Source organism: Xiphophorus hellerii, chromosome 15 (assembly GCF_003331165.1).
Source record: "Xiphophorus hellerii strain 12219 chromosome 15, Xiphophorus_hellerii-4.1, whole genome shotgun sequence".
NCBI lineage: Eukaryota > Metazoa > Chordata > Actinopteri > Cyprinodontiformes > Poeciliidae > Xiphophorus > Xiphophorus hellerii.
In genome coordinates, this window is record NC_045686.1 from 4,659,877 (window position 1) to 4,673,219 (window position 13,343).

The 13,343-nt window shown below is 37.9% G+C and overlaps 1 protein-coding gene and 1 long non-coding RNA gene across 2 annotated transcripts; both read left to right on the forward strand.

Moving 5' to 3' along the window:
- The first annotated feature begins 1,579 nt into the window (after positions 1 to 1,579).
- LOC116734060 (uncharacterized) lies at positions 1,580 to 5,514 on the forward strand. The gene is made up of 4 exons (XR_004342165.1): positions 1,580 to 1,697; positions 2,854 to 2,967; positions 3,410 to 3,527; positions 4,332 to 5,514. It is a non-coding gene; the product is annotated as an uncharacterized LOC116734060 (long non-coding RNA).
- Positions 5,515 to 6,006: 492 nt separating this feature from the next.
- On the forward strand, positions 6,007 to 13,254 carry LOC116734059 (transcription factor E2F6-like). Its single transcript, XM_032585189.1, has 10 exons — positions 6,007 to 6,291; positions 7,467 to 7,715; positions 7,795 to 7,841; positions 7,920 to 7,966; positions 9,026 to 9,212; positions 9,792 to 9,947; positions 10,787 to 10,901; positions 11,041 to 11,188; positions 12,213 to 12,264; positions 12,355 to 13,254. Exons 1-9 carry the CDS (start codon positions 6,115 to 6,117, stop codon positions 12,236 to 12,238), a joined length of 1,152 nt encoding a protein of 383 aa, XP_032441080.1. The 5' UTR covers positions 6,007 to 6,114; the 3' UTR covers positions 12,239 to 12,264; positions 12,355 to 13,254.
- The last annotated feature ends 89 nt before the right edge of the window (positions 13,255 to 13,343 follow it).

Below are 13,343 nucleotides of genomic sequence, written 5' to 3' on the forward strand. Positions count from 1 at the left end.
ACCATGTTGATGCCCACCATGATTGCTTTATTTCAACAGACTCATCGTCCATACAGACATAAAACCAGAACAAAGACATGATACACAACAACACATAAAAAACTGAAACTGATGGTACAGACTGAGAAACCTCAGAGACTCAGAATGGTCTTTATCTACTTGCCCTTAGCAGTGCAGCTTGACTCTACATGGGTTTTCCATAATAATTGAGTACCAGTTATAGTGGTACAAAAAGGGCAACATGATTTATACGAAACACAAACACATGGAAGCTTTGTTAAGCTTTATTTTTGGTCTGCCATTTTCCTGAGAAACTCCAAATACGCACAGTTGCTGTTGTGGATTTTTATAAATGACTGATTGCATCAAAAAACTTGCTCTTTTGACGCAATCAGCCACCTCACTTTCTATCCAATCATTATCTGACAACCTTTTGACCAGGAGTTTTCTGCCTGACTCAGCATGCTTGGAAATCCAGAGTAGTAGGTCCTAAAATAAGAGCCTGGTGCCACATAACTGTTGCCAGTGGAAAAGCCTCTTAACCACATGTAGTCAAGTAGGCGCTAGTCAAAGAGGGGCATTGGTTTCTAACAACCAGTAGTTGGATCCAGGTCCAATTTTGCATGCCAGGTTGCCAGCTTTATGAAGTGGGACCAGGAAATAAGAAAAAATCTCTGCCAGAGAAACAAAAAACAACATTTTAGTGATTCTTTAAATTTGTCAAATTCTTAGACACATCTACAAACAAGACGTTTCCTGCCACTTTAACTGGCTCAAAGCAGATATATCTGCATCTTGACTTAAAACATGAATAGTTACAGAAATTTGATGCATACCATCTACATTCAGTCATTTCTTTCTGGCATGAAATTTCCTGAAGCAGTTAAGACCTAAGAAAATAACTGTCATCAAGTCTTTAAGTAGACTGTGCTCAGTTGTAATAATCCCTTCAAACAAAATGGCTGCTGGATTTATATTGTATAATTGTGTTGATAGATGGTGAATGAGCTTCCAGACGTGTGATGAGGTGGCTGTTTGGATCCATTCTAAGGCTCGGCAGACTGTTTAATTATGGATCGGATTCATTCGCAGGGAAACTTCTGTCATCATCAGTGAAAATTGATGCAAATCGCCTCCATCAACATGCCAACACCTGGAAACAATGAAGCCGGGTCAGTTAGGAAAACAGAACAAGTGATGATGGAGATGTTTACTGCTGAAAACTGACGGAGTTTAGTTTAGGCATAATGCTGCCACCTGGTGGACAATCTGGATCACAACTGAATTAGTTTTCAAATGAAACGTGATTTGAGTTTGTGATCAGGCCTTTAATTTGCCAGATATTTTTTGATTTATTCTGAAGAGGTTTTAAAACAGCACACCTTCTCTTGAGCCAGGCAGTAATTATAAAACTGAACAATACGACAGATCTGATTTATCTTTAGGAAGGACTGGAGTCACTAATGAAGCCGAAGCTGCCTGACATTTTAATTAGCACCACCTAGTGAACAATATGTAGAACTTCACCAGGATTTGTGGCACTAGTCAAACTAGTTTTGACATCAGAGATGTGTTTGGATTGTACTCTGAAGTTATGAGGATGTGATGAATTTAAATCCTCGCAGACTTGACGCTTCTTCTCTTCAGATAACTCTTTAACAGATGACGGTGGAAAGTTTCTTCAGATCGACCTAAAGGTGAGTTCAGCAGGTTGGAATCACCTCGGTGAATGCTTGATCAGAAAGGTTAATTTCAAACAGCTGTTAACTATTAAGGGATAAGTTATGCCTAAAAGGTATTTCAGTGTTAAAATCTCATGTAGAAAGCTAAATATTGATGTTTTCATCCTGTAAAATAAATAACTATATGCTTTAGAACTTGAAAATGTGACTGAATACTCTGTATGTCGAGCATTTTTCTTAACATGTTATCCCAAAGTCTTAATGCTGCAAAAAATAAGCCAAATGCAATCTTATTTCTAACTTTAATTTTTCAGTAATTAATTAAAATTATTGTATTAAAGTCATAGTTCTGATATAAATGCTAAGAGGAAGTTCAGACATAAAGGACTGTGACGAGATGAATATAATTTATTGATAATCAGCAGAGATAAGAAAACCATTTGAAATGGTTTGACAGATTTATTTAAACAAGCAGGACATGGTGGGATTCATTTACATTCTACGCTTTTATTACCTGGATTGTTGAATAACCAGGAAACTTTATCATGATCAGTTTCATTAATAAATATGGAACAGAGATCAAACACAACTAAACTAAAAGATTTCAGGATCTGTCACCTGTTGAAAGATATTGCAGAAATATTTCATTTCATTCATATTTTTTCTTGATTTTCTTTTCAGTGCCTTAAATTGACAACAAGCCAAACCTGAATGGAAACAATTAAAAAATTAACTGGATGCACAAATTTTATTTATCTGAAGGCATGTAGTATTTAATTAAGCAGTGAAGTGACACCAGTTAAATGTTACATGGACAGAAAACCTTGTTTTATATTTTCTATACTATAAACTGTATCCACTGATACAGTTTTCTATTTTTGAAACTGAAATCACATCAGTTATATCTCTGCTTCACCAACATACAATAAGAAATGAAACATCTAAAACTGAATAAATGGAAAATAACCATACAAATAATAATGCTTAGAATTTGTCCATTTAAAGACTTAACAAAATTATAAAAATCTAAGCAAATGCAGCAGAAACAAATTATTCAAAAACAGAGAGCTAGAACAAGTGAACATATGACGCTTTCTCTTTTATGTTATTCATAAAGTACAAGTTAAGTGTGTAGGAGCCTCTGAACATCATGTTTTCTGTTATACTGAAGGTCAGCGCATAAAATGGACTCTGCTGGACAAGAACTTCAAGCTGAAGCTCGATCCAAGAATCTGGTTGTGCGTAAATCATCAATAGATAAATATGCAGAATTTAAGAAGCAGAGGTAAGTTTAGATTTATGTGACTTTAGATGTTGTATTGATAAAAAAAACTTAAAAGAAAAGATAGATAAAAAGAAAAGCTAAATTAGACTAAGGAAAAATTTGGGAGATAATCCTGATGGATTAGTTTTAATTAAACAGCCAGAGATGTCTAGGAGCTGTGCAGAACTGTGTAAGATTTTAAACATTGTTAGTTTTCACTGTGTGGATTTCTTGGCAGTAAAACGAAACTGAGCTGAATTTACTGCTTAACTTGCACCTTTAAAAACTACAGACGAACACTTGTAGCTTTTCAAACATGATTTTTGTGGTACATTACCTTGCAATCTGTAATTCAGCAAGTTGTTGATCATTTGTAATGCAAATTAGATTCTGGCATAAAATCTTGGTTTCCTGACCTGTGCAGAAATATGTGAACATCATCTGGTTTTCTGTTTTGCTAAAGTTCTCAGCAAGAACACAAAATAGATGCTGCTAAACCAGTAAATCAAGCTGAAGCTGGATTCAAGAGTTTGCTCAAGCGTAAAATATGAATGGACAGAGACATTGACTAGAAACAAAGAGTAAGTTTCCTTTTACCCTATGCTCTCTTCATGTTTTACAATGAAAACAAGGGAAAGAAAATGTATCAATATATTTTGAATTGTAACATGGGAACAGCTTGTCTACAAAAATCTGAAATCAAATAATTAATCTGTCATGAGACACTAGAGAAACATCAAACGACAAACTAAGAAAAAATCCTTGACACAAAGTGTAACCCTGCCTAAAGAAGAGATGCTGATCTAAGGATCTGACAAATGCACAAAATAAAATTAGGTGCTGCACAATATTCGATAAAGATCACTGGATTAAATTCCCTGCCCTCATGAAGATGATGAAGTAGATCTGGAAATTGGAGTTTCAACCAGAGTTTTTTTTTAATTATTTTCTTTATATTCCATTATCACTAATATTCCTTCCCCTCTGCCTGTGTGAACCTCAGCATCTGGTCTAAAATCAGCACAGAGGTGCGTGACAGTCCAGCCATTCCTTTCTGGTATCTGCCAATCCAGTTTCACCAGGAAACATTTCATAAGTTTCACTAGACACGAAATGTTTTAGTTACAAACGTTGGTCACAGACTGTAGGATGGAAAAACCCGACGTTCATCAGATTTTTTCTAATTAATTTTACATGACAGAAATTGCAACAAAGAGCATTAAAATCTGAAGCCTAGAAGTGATTCTATAATCCCAGACAAACAATTCCAGATGATTAAGAAGTAAAGTTATGATAAAACTGAAAAACAATGTTCAAAGCCCCGCCCAGACTCAGATTGGTAAATGCGTGACAGCGGGCTGACGCCTTTCCTTGTTTCTGTCTAGTCAACAGTAGCAGGAATGTTGTCCGAAAGGAGGAGTTTGCATAGCCGTCAGCTACAGACAAATCAGGAGGAATGACTGCAAGTTTGGAAAGAATGAACTTTCCTGGAGACTGAGCTGCTCTGATGGTGGATATTCTATCTGCCACAGGAACAATCAGATATTCATCCCGTCCTCATCCTGGTCCCACAGCTTGTATGTGGACTGTTCGTCTGGCATCCTGTCCTTCCACAGGGTCTCATCCGACACACAGCTCCATCTCTACACCTTCAACACCACCTTCACTGAACCACTTTATGCTGGCTTTGGGTTCACCTCATATAACTCCTCAGTGTGTCTGTGTTCTCTATAGTAAACATGACAGTTATTTGACAAAACCTTAATCTTTAATAAATAAGTAAAATAAAATTAATTTGTGAATTTCAAGCTCTCAGTTTTTCCCGTCTGGGTCTTTAATGTGCTTTGAAACTAAATCTGTGTTCGATCAACATTTTTCTGCGTCTTTGACCACATTCAAACTACATGTTTTCTATTACAATATTGCAATCTTTTCAATTTGTATGTATTTTTTCTATTCCTGGATGTTGAAATCCCTCCTAAGCTTGTGATTATTGCTTCTCACAAGATAATCATTATTGATCTGTTTGCATATATGCAATGAAAAGAAATCCACTTTATGAGGATTTATTCACTTTGATCAAAAAAATACAAATCTTATTTGATTTGACATTTTTAGTCTACAATAGGGCAACTGTAGTTTTCATTCAGATAGCAGCAGGTCTGTTTGGTTATTTTTTCCCCTTAAATGTAATAATTGTTTCAAAACATGTTTTTGTATTTGCTCGTGTTATCTTTATTTTATATCAAATTGTATTTGTTCTGAAGCACAAGTGTGTCCAAAAAAACTGAAGATAATTATAAAGTTTAGAAACTGTATGACAAGAAACGGTGGATGTAAAAAACTTCTTAAAGTTCATCATATTTTTGTGGAATGTATTACTTATGAATCAGAAAGAAGGCAGTTCCCAAAATAAAGAAAAACAATGAACATTACATTTACAATTGATAAAATTATTGGTATTGATGTCGGTGAAGTATTAGGTCAAATTAAGAGAAGTGTCTATTGGGGTTGCCTTCCCCAGATAAAAGAATAAAAGCTGACTAATAAACTATTATTTTAAAGTCACAAATGTGTTCTGTGAAGCTGAAATTGTGTTTAAGCTGGTGTACCTCAATGGTATAGAGAAATACTTGAAATTATTCCAAAGTAGAGTCTCAGTGTAACGAAAACGGAAACGGACAAACCTTTGGCGGCCGCTGATGGACTACTTTCTCAGTTCATTCAACTGGGTATAAAATCTAGCAACTCATTTTCATGTACTTAAGTATTTTATTCATTTATTTATTTATCTTATTTAGTTCCCTTTCTCCATCCCAATAATAATAATAAAGTGAAAGTAAGTGATTTTTGGAAAATATAAACTTAATAGAGAGAATTTAGTTTATTAATGCGAAGTTGAACTAAGTTCTCAGCATTAGGGTTTTGTTTTTTTGTTTTGTTTTGTTTTGTTTTATCTAATGTCCATACTCCAGCCCAGTAGGTGGCGGTAATGCACCATATCACAGTTGCCCAGCCAACCGCCATAAAAAAAAAAAAAAAAAGAACTTGTACTTCCGGATCAGAGACCTGATAGTTTCCTGAGGCGCGCGACGTAAACAGACTGCATGCGGCGGGAATGTGGATGTGTTTTTCCTGAAGTTTTTGTCCCGGTTTTCCAGCCGGAACATGATCCCTGCCGCCGCTTCCCGCTGGGTTCGGAAGGAAAACAAGCCGGTGTTCAGCGTCATGTGGAAGTGCGTCGTGTCCGGGTGTCCGAGCCGCATGGGGAGCGTGAACCGGGGCGCCTTGAAGCGAGGACCGAAACGGTTCTTCAGGTTCCCCACATCTCCGGACCGAGTAAAGGTACGGCGGAGGTTTCGGGAAGTAGTCCAAGCCCTGAAGTAGCTGTTGTTTTCCCTGTTTGGTTCAGTATATTTCCTGGTCTTTAAAAAGTCTAATGACACAATAGAAAGTGAGGGAAAATGTGCATTTCCGAGATTTATTCCCAATGCCAATGTCTGAAAGTGTTTCCTTCTTTCTGCAACTTCTGCACTTCTTCATCCTAACATGTTTCCTTCTGTTCTTCCTTCGTTTTGACCTTAATTGTGTTAATATCTTCTATTGTTGCGTCCTTCCATCTGTCCTGATTCTCTTCTCTTTCCTATTCTTTCTTTTTTGTGTTCTTCTATCCTATCTTTTTATGTTTCTTTTTGTGTTTACTTCCATGGATTCTGCATTTCTCTCCTTCATCTAATTATTTTTGCATCCTTTCCTCCTCCTTGTCATTTCCTATTTCCTTACATCTTCCTGCCTTTCATTCTACCCCTTCCTTCCTTCATTCCTTCCTTCCTTATGTCCTTCTCTCCTCCCATCTTTCCATGCATCCTGTCTTATTTCCTTCTTCGGATCCTTCCTTCCATGTTTGTTTTTTTCCATCCTTCACTTTGTCCTTGTTTCTTTCCTTACACTCTTCCTTGTTCCCTTCCTTCCTTCCTTCCTTCCTTCCTTTTTGTTCTTTCTTCTTTTCCTTTCATTTTCCCTTATTTTCTTTTTTCCTACCATTATTCCATATTTCCTCCCTTGTTTCCTTCTCTTACTTTGTGACCTTCCTTGTCTCTCTCCATCCTTTCTTGTTTCCTCACCACCCTCCCTTTTTGTCTTTTTTTAAAATCCGTTTTTCCTTCCTTGTTTCCTTCCCTCACTACTTGTAACCTTCCCTCTGTTCTTTCCTCATGTCCTTTTATTCATCCTTGTTTCATTTCTTTCTCCCATTTTTCCTGGTTTTCCTTCTTGTTTCCTTTCTTGGATTCTTCTCTCTGTCCTACTTTGTTCCCTTCCTTTTTCTCCTTTCATCTTTATTGTGTCCTTCTTTCCTTGCCTCCTTCCTCTCCTTATGCATGTTTTTCTTTCATCTTTCTTTGTATTTTATCATATTTTCTTGTCTTTTTATTTGTCCTTCATTCATTCTTCTAATTTGTTTTGTCTCCTCTCATCCCTCCTTGTCTCCTCTCCTCCCTCCTTGCCTCCTCGTCTCCTAGGTATGGCTGGCGGCGTTGAGGGAAACCGATAAGGATCCGTCTGAGCAGCATTTCATCTGTGAGGATCACTTCCTGCCGGAGGATATTTCAGGAAACGACGTTCGGAGCGACGCCATTCCCATCATGCCTCCTTATCTGGACGGGCCACAGTTTCCGACCGGCGCCGATCCGTTACTGGAAGAGGAGCAGTGGGCGACCGGCGGCTGGGGTGATGAAGAGGAGGAGGATGAAGATGAGGCACCAGAGCAGGTCTGGAGTCAGTTTCTACCTCTTTCATCGAATCTTTAATGTGAGATAAAAATAATAAAATCTGGTTTCTGATCTCCAGAATCCAAACAGACGTGCTCAGAACCCATCAGAACCTGATGTGAAGAGGTACCACAGTCTCAGAAACCGGGTCAAATTCACCAAATTACAGGGAAATCTAAATAATATTTGTTTCCTTTTCTTCAGTGAATTTTGTCCTCAGGATAAAACGACCGACTGGTTCATCAGAGAAGGTGAGTCACGACAAATTAGTTTCTATTAATTATGAAATAAATGTTTATTTTCCAATAATTATGGGATAAATGTTTTTCTAACTAATAACTATGGGATAAATATCTTTATTCATTTTGATGGCTGGAAAATTTGCAAACCAAATCCTGGATTCTTTTCCTCCATTATTGATTTCCTCTTTTTTTTTTTTTTTGCTGTTTTTCAAACTATTTAATGTTTCTAGAAAGTCACAATATATCAGCATTAACATCTGCTTCCTTCCTTTCACCCTTACTTCTTTCCTTCCTTTCATCCTTCCTTCTTCCTTCTTTTCACCCTTACTTCTTTCCTTCCTTTCATCCTTCCTTCTTCCTTCCTTTCACCCTTACTTCTTTCCTTCCTTTTCATCCTTCCTTCTTCCTTCCTTTCACCCTTACTTCTTTCCTTCCTTTCATCCTTCCTTCTTCCTTCCTTTCACCCTTACTTCTTTCCTTCCTTTCATCTTTCCTTCTTCCTTCTTTTCACCCTTACTTCTTTTCTTCCTTTCATCTTTCCTTCTTTGGTTTCTTTCACCTTTTCCTTCATGCATCCTTCATTGCTTCCTCTAATCATCCTTTCTTTCTTTCATCTTTCATTACTTTCCATCCTTTCACATTTCTTTGCTTCTTTTTCATTTTTTCATCCATCTTTTTATAGTTCCTTCCATCTGTTAATCCATTCTTCCTTCCCTGCTCTCTTCCATCCATCCTTCATTTCTCCTTGTTTCAGCTCATGAACCTGTTTTCAGGTGACGCCTGATACGTTAGCGTTAACTTCGGTACCGGTCTGATAAATGAAACCAGGCCAACATTTTAAACTGTGTCCAAAGTTTTGGTAATATTGGTGAATATTGGAAATCAACCATTCAGTATAAATATTGAACGTTGCCCCAAGGTTTCATATCGATGCATCGCTAATGTTTTAATATCAGACCAAGATAACCTGAGTAAAGTAATATTTTTTGTTTGAATCATGCTATTGATTAAGTGTTAAACCAGCTTGGCTCTGTTGGCGCGGTAACGTCACAGCGGTTCTGTCTCCAGGTACTCCTCTGACCCGGCTCACGCGGGGTTTCCTCCAGCTGCTCATGGCCGACCCCGACGCCTCGCTGGACGTCAGAGAGGCGGCGGAGAAGCTCCAGACCCACACACACCGAGTCCAGAGCGTCGTGGACGTCCTGCAGTGTGTCGGACTCGTCCAGAGCGACTCGGATGAGCGGGTCCGGTGGATGTAAGCGGCTGGAATCGGTTCTGTTCAGAGTCTCTGTAAAAGATTCAGGAATGGGATCAGCAGAGAAACCGTTCAGGTCACAGAGGAAGGAAAACATTCCTGATTAAAACCAGTTCAACCAGTACCACAGACTGGAAATGGTCCATCTGGTTCTGGTTCTGTCTGTCCATCCTTCTATGTCTCTGTCAGTCTGTCTTTCCATCCATCCTTCTTTGTCTTTTCATCTTTAATTTAATTCTTTCATTTTTCCTTCTTTGTTTCCATCTATCTATCCATCTATCTTTCCTTCCTTCCTTTGCCCATCCATCTTTGCTTCCTTCTTTGTCTCCTATCTGCCCTTTCATCCTTCCTTACATCCGTCCTTGCTTCCTTTAATCCTCCCTTCCATCCTTCCTGATGTCAGTAGAAACATCTGCAGTAAATTCACAGCAAATTTTAATTTAAATATTAAATCAGACATTTTTTTAAACATGTTTCCTCCAAACTCCTTGTTGTGTTTCCGTGTTTAAACTGAAATCCTTGAACCAGAATCTCTCCCTCTCCTTCCCTCTCTCTCGTTCTCTCTCTTTCTCTGTTCAGAGGAAGTAGTCCCATCTTCAGCTTCCTGTGGAGAGACACTTTGACCTTCCTGACGATGCTGCAGGGGCTGAAGGTCATGGAGGAGGAAGTGGACCGTCTCTTTAAATCCTGCGCTCAGCAGCTCTTCAACCTCACTGAGGATGAGGAGAACTCTTCATATCCTTCTGAGTCTGACTGAGGAGCTTCTGCGTCTAAATATCTTACAGATATGAAGCTGGTTTGGTGTTTATGTTGCGATAATGAAGCAGCAGTTTGATCTTTCCAATCCACGATATAAACTTTAATTGAAAAACATTTATTTTAGATGTAAAAACAAGACAATAAAAATAATGCTGGCTTTTTTAGTCTTGTTGTTTATGTAGCAATGTATCTGGGAAGGTGACATATGTTAAGTTGCTTTTGCACTAGCTAGCTCCGTCCAACCAGAACAGTATGCGCAACAATAAAGTTCAGCCATTTCATTCTGAACTGGAGCGCGTTGAAATAAAACACAATGAGGAGGGGAGATGAAGATGAGAGACTTGGCAGAAAACGCTGGTGTTTGTGCTTCCAGCAGTACGCTGCGAAGATCTCCAGTTTCTAACTCAAACTGTTTACATTTAGCATCATTTTCACAGATTTATTAGTGATGTCTCACAAAACTTAAAGGTGCTTAATTTTTTATTTCAACATCTATGCATTTCTTTCCAGTTTGTTTTGAGTTTGCATTAGCTCCTGCTAATGCTGTTAGCTCCTGCCAATTCTGTTAGCCGTAGCTAACCTAGTAAACAGTAGATGATGCTTGTTTCAACCGATGGCTCACGCAGAGCGACACATTAAAACGTCGTAGGTGAAAAATGCAATGAAGATGAACAATTTTTAAAGTAACTATAAGTTTTTACTTTCCCTAACCAAAAACTTTAAGGTTAAAATGACAATTCCAACATATTTAGACCAACTGGTTTAATTAGTTGTGGTTCTTTTGAGAAGCGTTTTGATCTTTAACTTTTCTTCACGCTGGCCTACGTCCGCTGCGATGACATCTGTCGCCTTGGAGACCTGCAGCATCAGACGGTGATCGTCATCAAATCTCCTCCAGAAACGAAGCTGATCATTCCTCCTCCTGACGAGGTGAGCCGATCCCAGGGGAGAGCAGCAGATCCCAGGGGAGAGCAGTCGATCCCAGAGAGATGGATTCATTCTCCCTGGTTTTATCTGAAATGATGAAACTAGATTAAAGCTGATTGTTTTTCTGGTTCCGGTGCTTCAGGACGGGATTCGGATGCAGCTGAAGTCGGAGAACGGTCCCATCGTGGCACTGACCTGTGACGTGGGAACTTTGACCTCTGAACTCACAAACAACAGCGTGGCATTCTCGGGGCTGGAGAGTCGCGTCAGGGCGTGTACGATTGATGAAGGTACCTGGAATGGAGTAATCAGGAATATTTCTAAAACTTTGGGTGGATTTTAAATATTACTTCACAATCATCTCATCTGTGTCACTTTAGTTTATTCTTCATTTGAAGGATAAACTCGTCATCTCTGCTAAATTATTTTCCGAAATACTCTTATTTCTCCACATACAGATGCATCTAAATAAAGTGGAATATCATTGAAAAGTATATTTATTTCAGTAATTTAATTAAACATTTTAAGTTTATTGACTCTAGGCACTAAAATGGTCATTAAGTCACATATTGGTACTTTTTACTGGAAAATTACCTTAAAAATTGCAAGTTTTCCTACACATTGTTTCTTTCCATGAAATTTTCCATCAATATTTTTGGATTGAGCTTGTGCCGCAGGCAGTCAAAAGCAACCCAGATGATTTTTCCTTGGTATTCAGGTAAGGTGATTCTGATGTTGTCCTGGTTCAGCAGTGGATTGGGACATTTGTGCTCAGAGACATCGGCATGTTTTCATTTTTGAAGCTCCGATTCCATCTTTAGTTTTCGCTTTTTGAATCTCGCCTAAAGACTCGAATGGCTTTACTTCGCAATTCTCCCAAATCTGTGGTTATTCCTGCTGTGCAGTTTTTCCTTCCACTTAACTTTCCATTCGTATTTCTGGGTCAGCATGCAGGTAAGCAGGGTTCCTCATGATGTAGCCCCTAATTTTGCCAAAACTTAACATTCTGGTTTTAAAAACTCTTTTCTTATTGGAATCATTTAATGATTTTGTAAGCAAAAAAAATCCACAAAACGAACAAAGAAATGCTTAAAATATGTTTTACAATAAAATGAATGAAATAAATGAACTTTTCAATGTTACATTAATTTAATGAGATGTTTTTATTACACTGATAAATACTCGATTACTGACTGAAGCCATTTGCTTTAAATTGGTTGATTTCTCTATTATTTTTCTGTCTGACTTTCTTTAAATCCTGAAGCTCAAAAGGAAAACTGATAAAATGTTTGACTTTTATTCACCTGCCACTAGTGGTGAACAAGAAGATGAAGATCTAGGAAGAGAATGAAGATTTTCTCAGCAGGTAAAGGGAGAAATTATCGTTTTATGGAGAGATTTGTATTTATAAGCAGAAATATCGGTTTATTTCATCTGTTTATTCTTTTTTTTGTAGGATGAAAACCCAACGATGCGTCAAACTGAAGGAACTCTGAGGTGGAAGAGCAAAACCTCTGAATGTTCAGTGTTGAGTTCAGAACTGACTGGAAATTTGAACCTGGATTAAAGTTTCTTTCTGTTTGAACGTTGATGGGGGAAAATAACCAGTACCACAGCGCCTCCTGTTGGCTGAACCAAAAGCTGCTGCCTTCCTTTTTGGATCATCTCAGCCACCTCATCTTCTCAGTTCAACAATTTAAACATTGATAATTTTTTTGTTAAACTGGGAGGTAAACGGAGACCAGAACAAGCTGCTGGTTTAACTGGTGGATGGACTGAAGATCTCAAACCAACTTTTTTTTTCTTTCTTTGAACTTTAACCTCTTTGCTGTTTTTATCCAAAGTAGAGAAGCAGGAGAGATGAACGGCTGGTCAGAAACTCAAAAATCCAATACTTTTCTGTACTGTGAATGCAACACTTGAAGCATTAATGGGAAGCGCTCTTTAGTGTCTTCAAGCCGTTTAAATTGAAACTAAGACGTCATTCAGGCTGCAGGACGTCGAGAGAGAGCAAGACTTTCATCAGATAACTGGAAGGATGGACATATTGCAAAAGACTTGCTCTTTTTTATTATTTTGAACTTTCTGTTGTTGTACATGCTTGATTTGAAAATATTAGGGGTCTTAGTCGTCACATACATTTAGTCTGTGTAGTACTAACCACACTTATGAGTGGTTAGTTTTAGCATTAAGATGCTAAAATCTGTTTAAGATGTGAAAATCCTTAATCGTTCAGTCAAAAACCCTATTTTACATTAAGTGCTTTCTCACACAGTGTGACGTCTCACCTACTCCGAATGCAACTTAATAATAATGGCGGAAAGGCTGGAATAAATATTTTCTTTATTAACCTGGAGACATCTCTGTTGGGTTTTATTTTTCATTTTAGAAAAACATGAAGGAGGAACAGAAATGAGTTTTGATAGAAACGTGTTAAATGTTTCG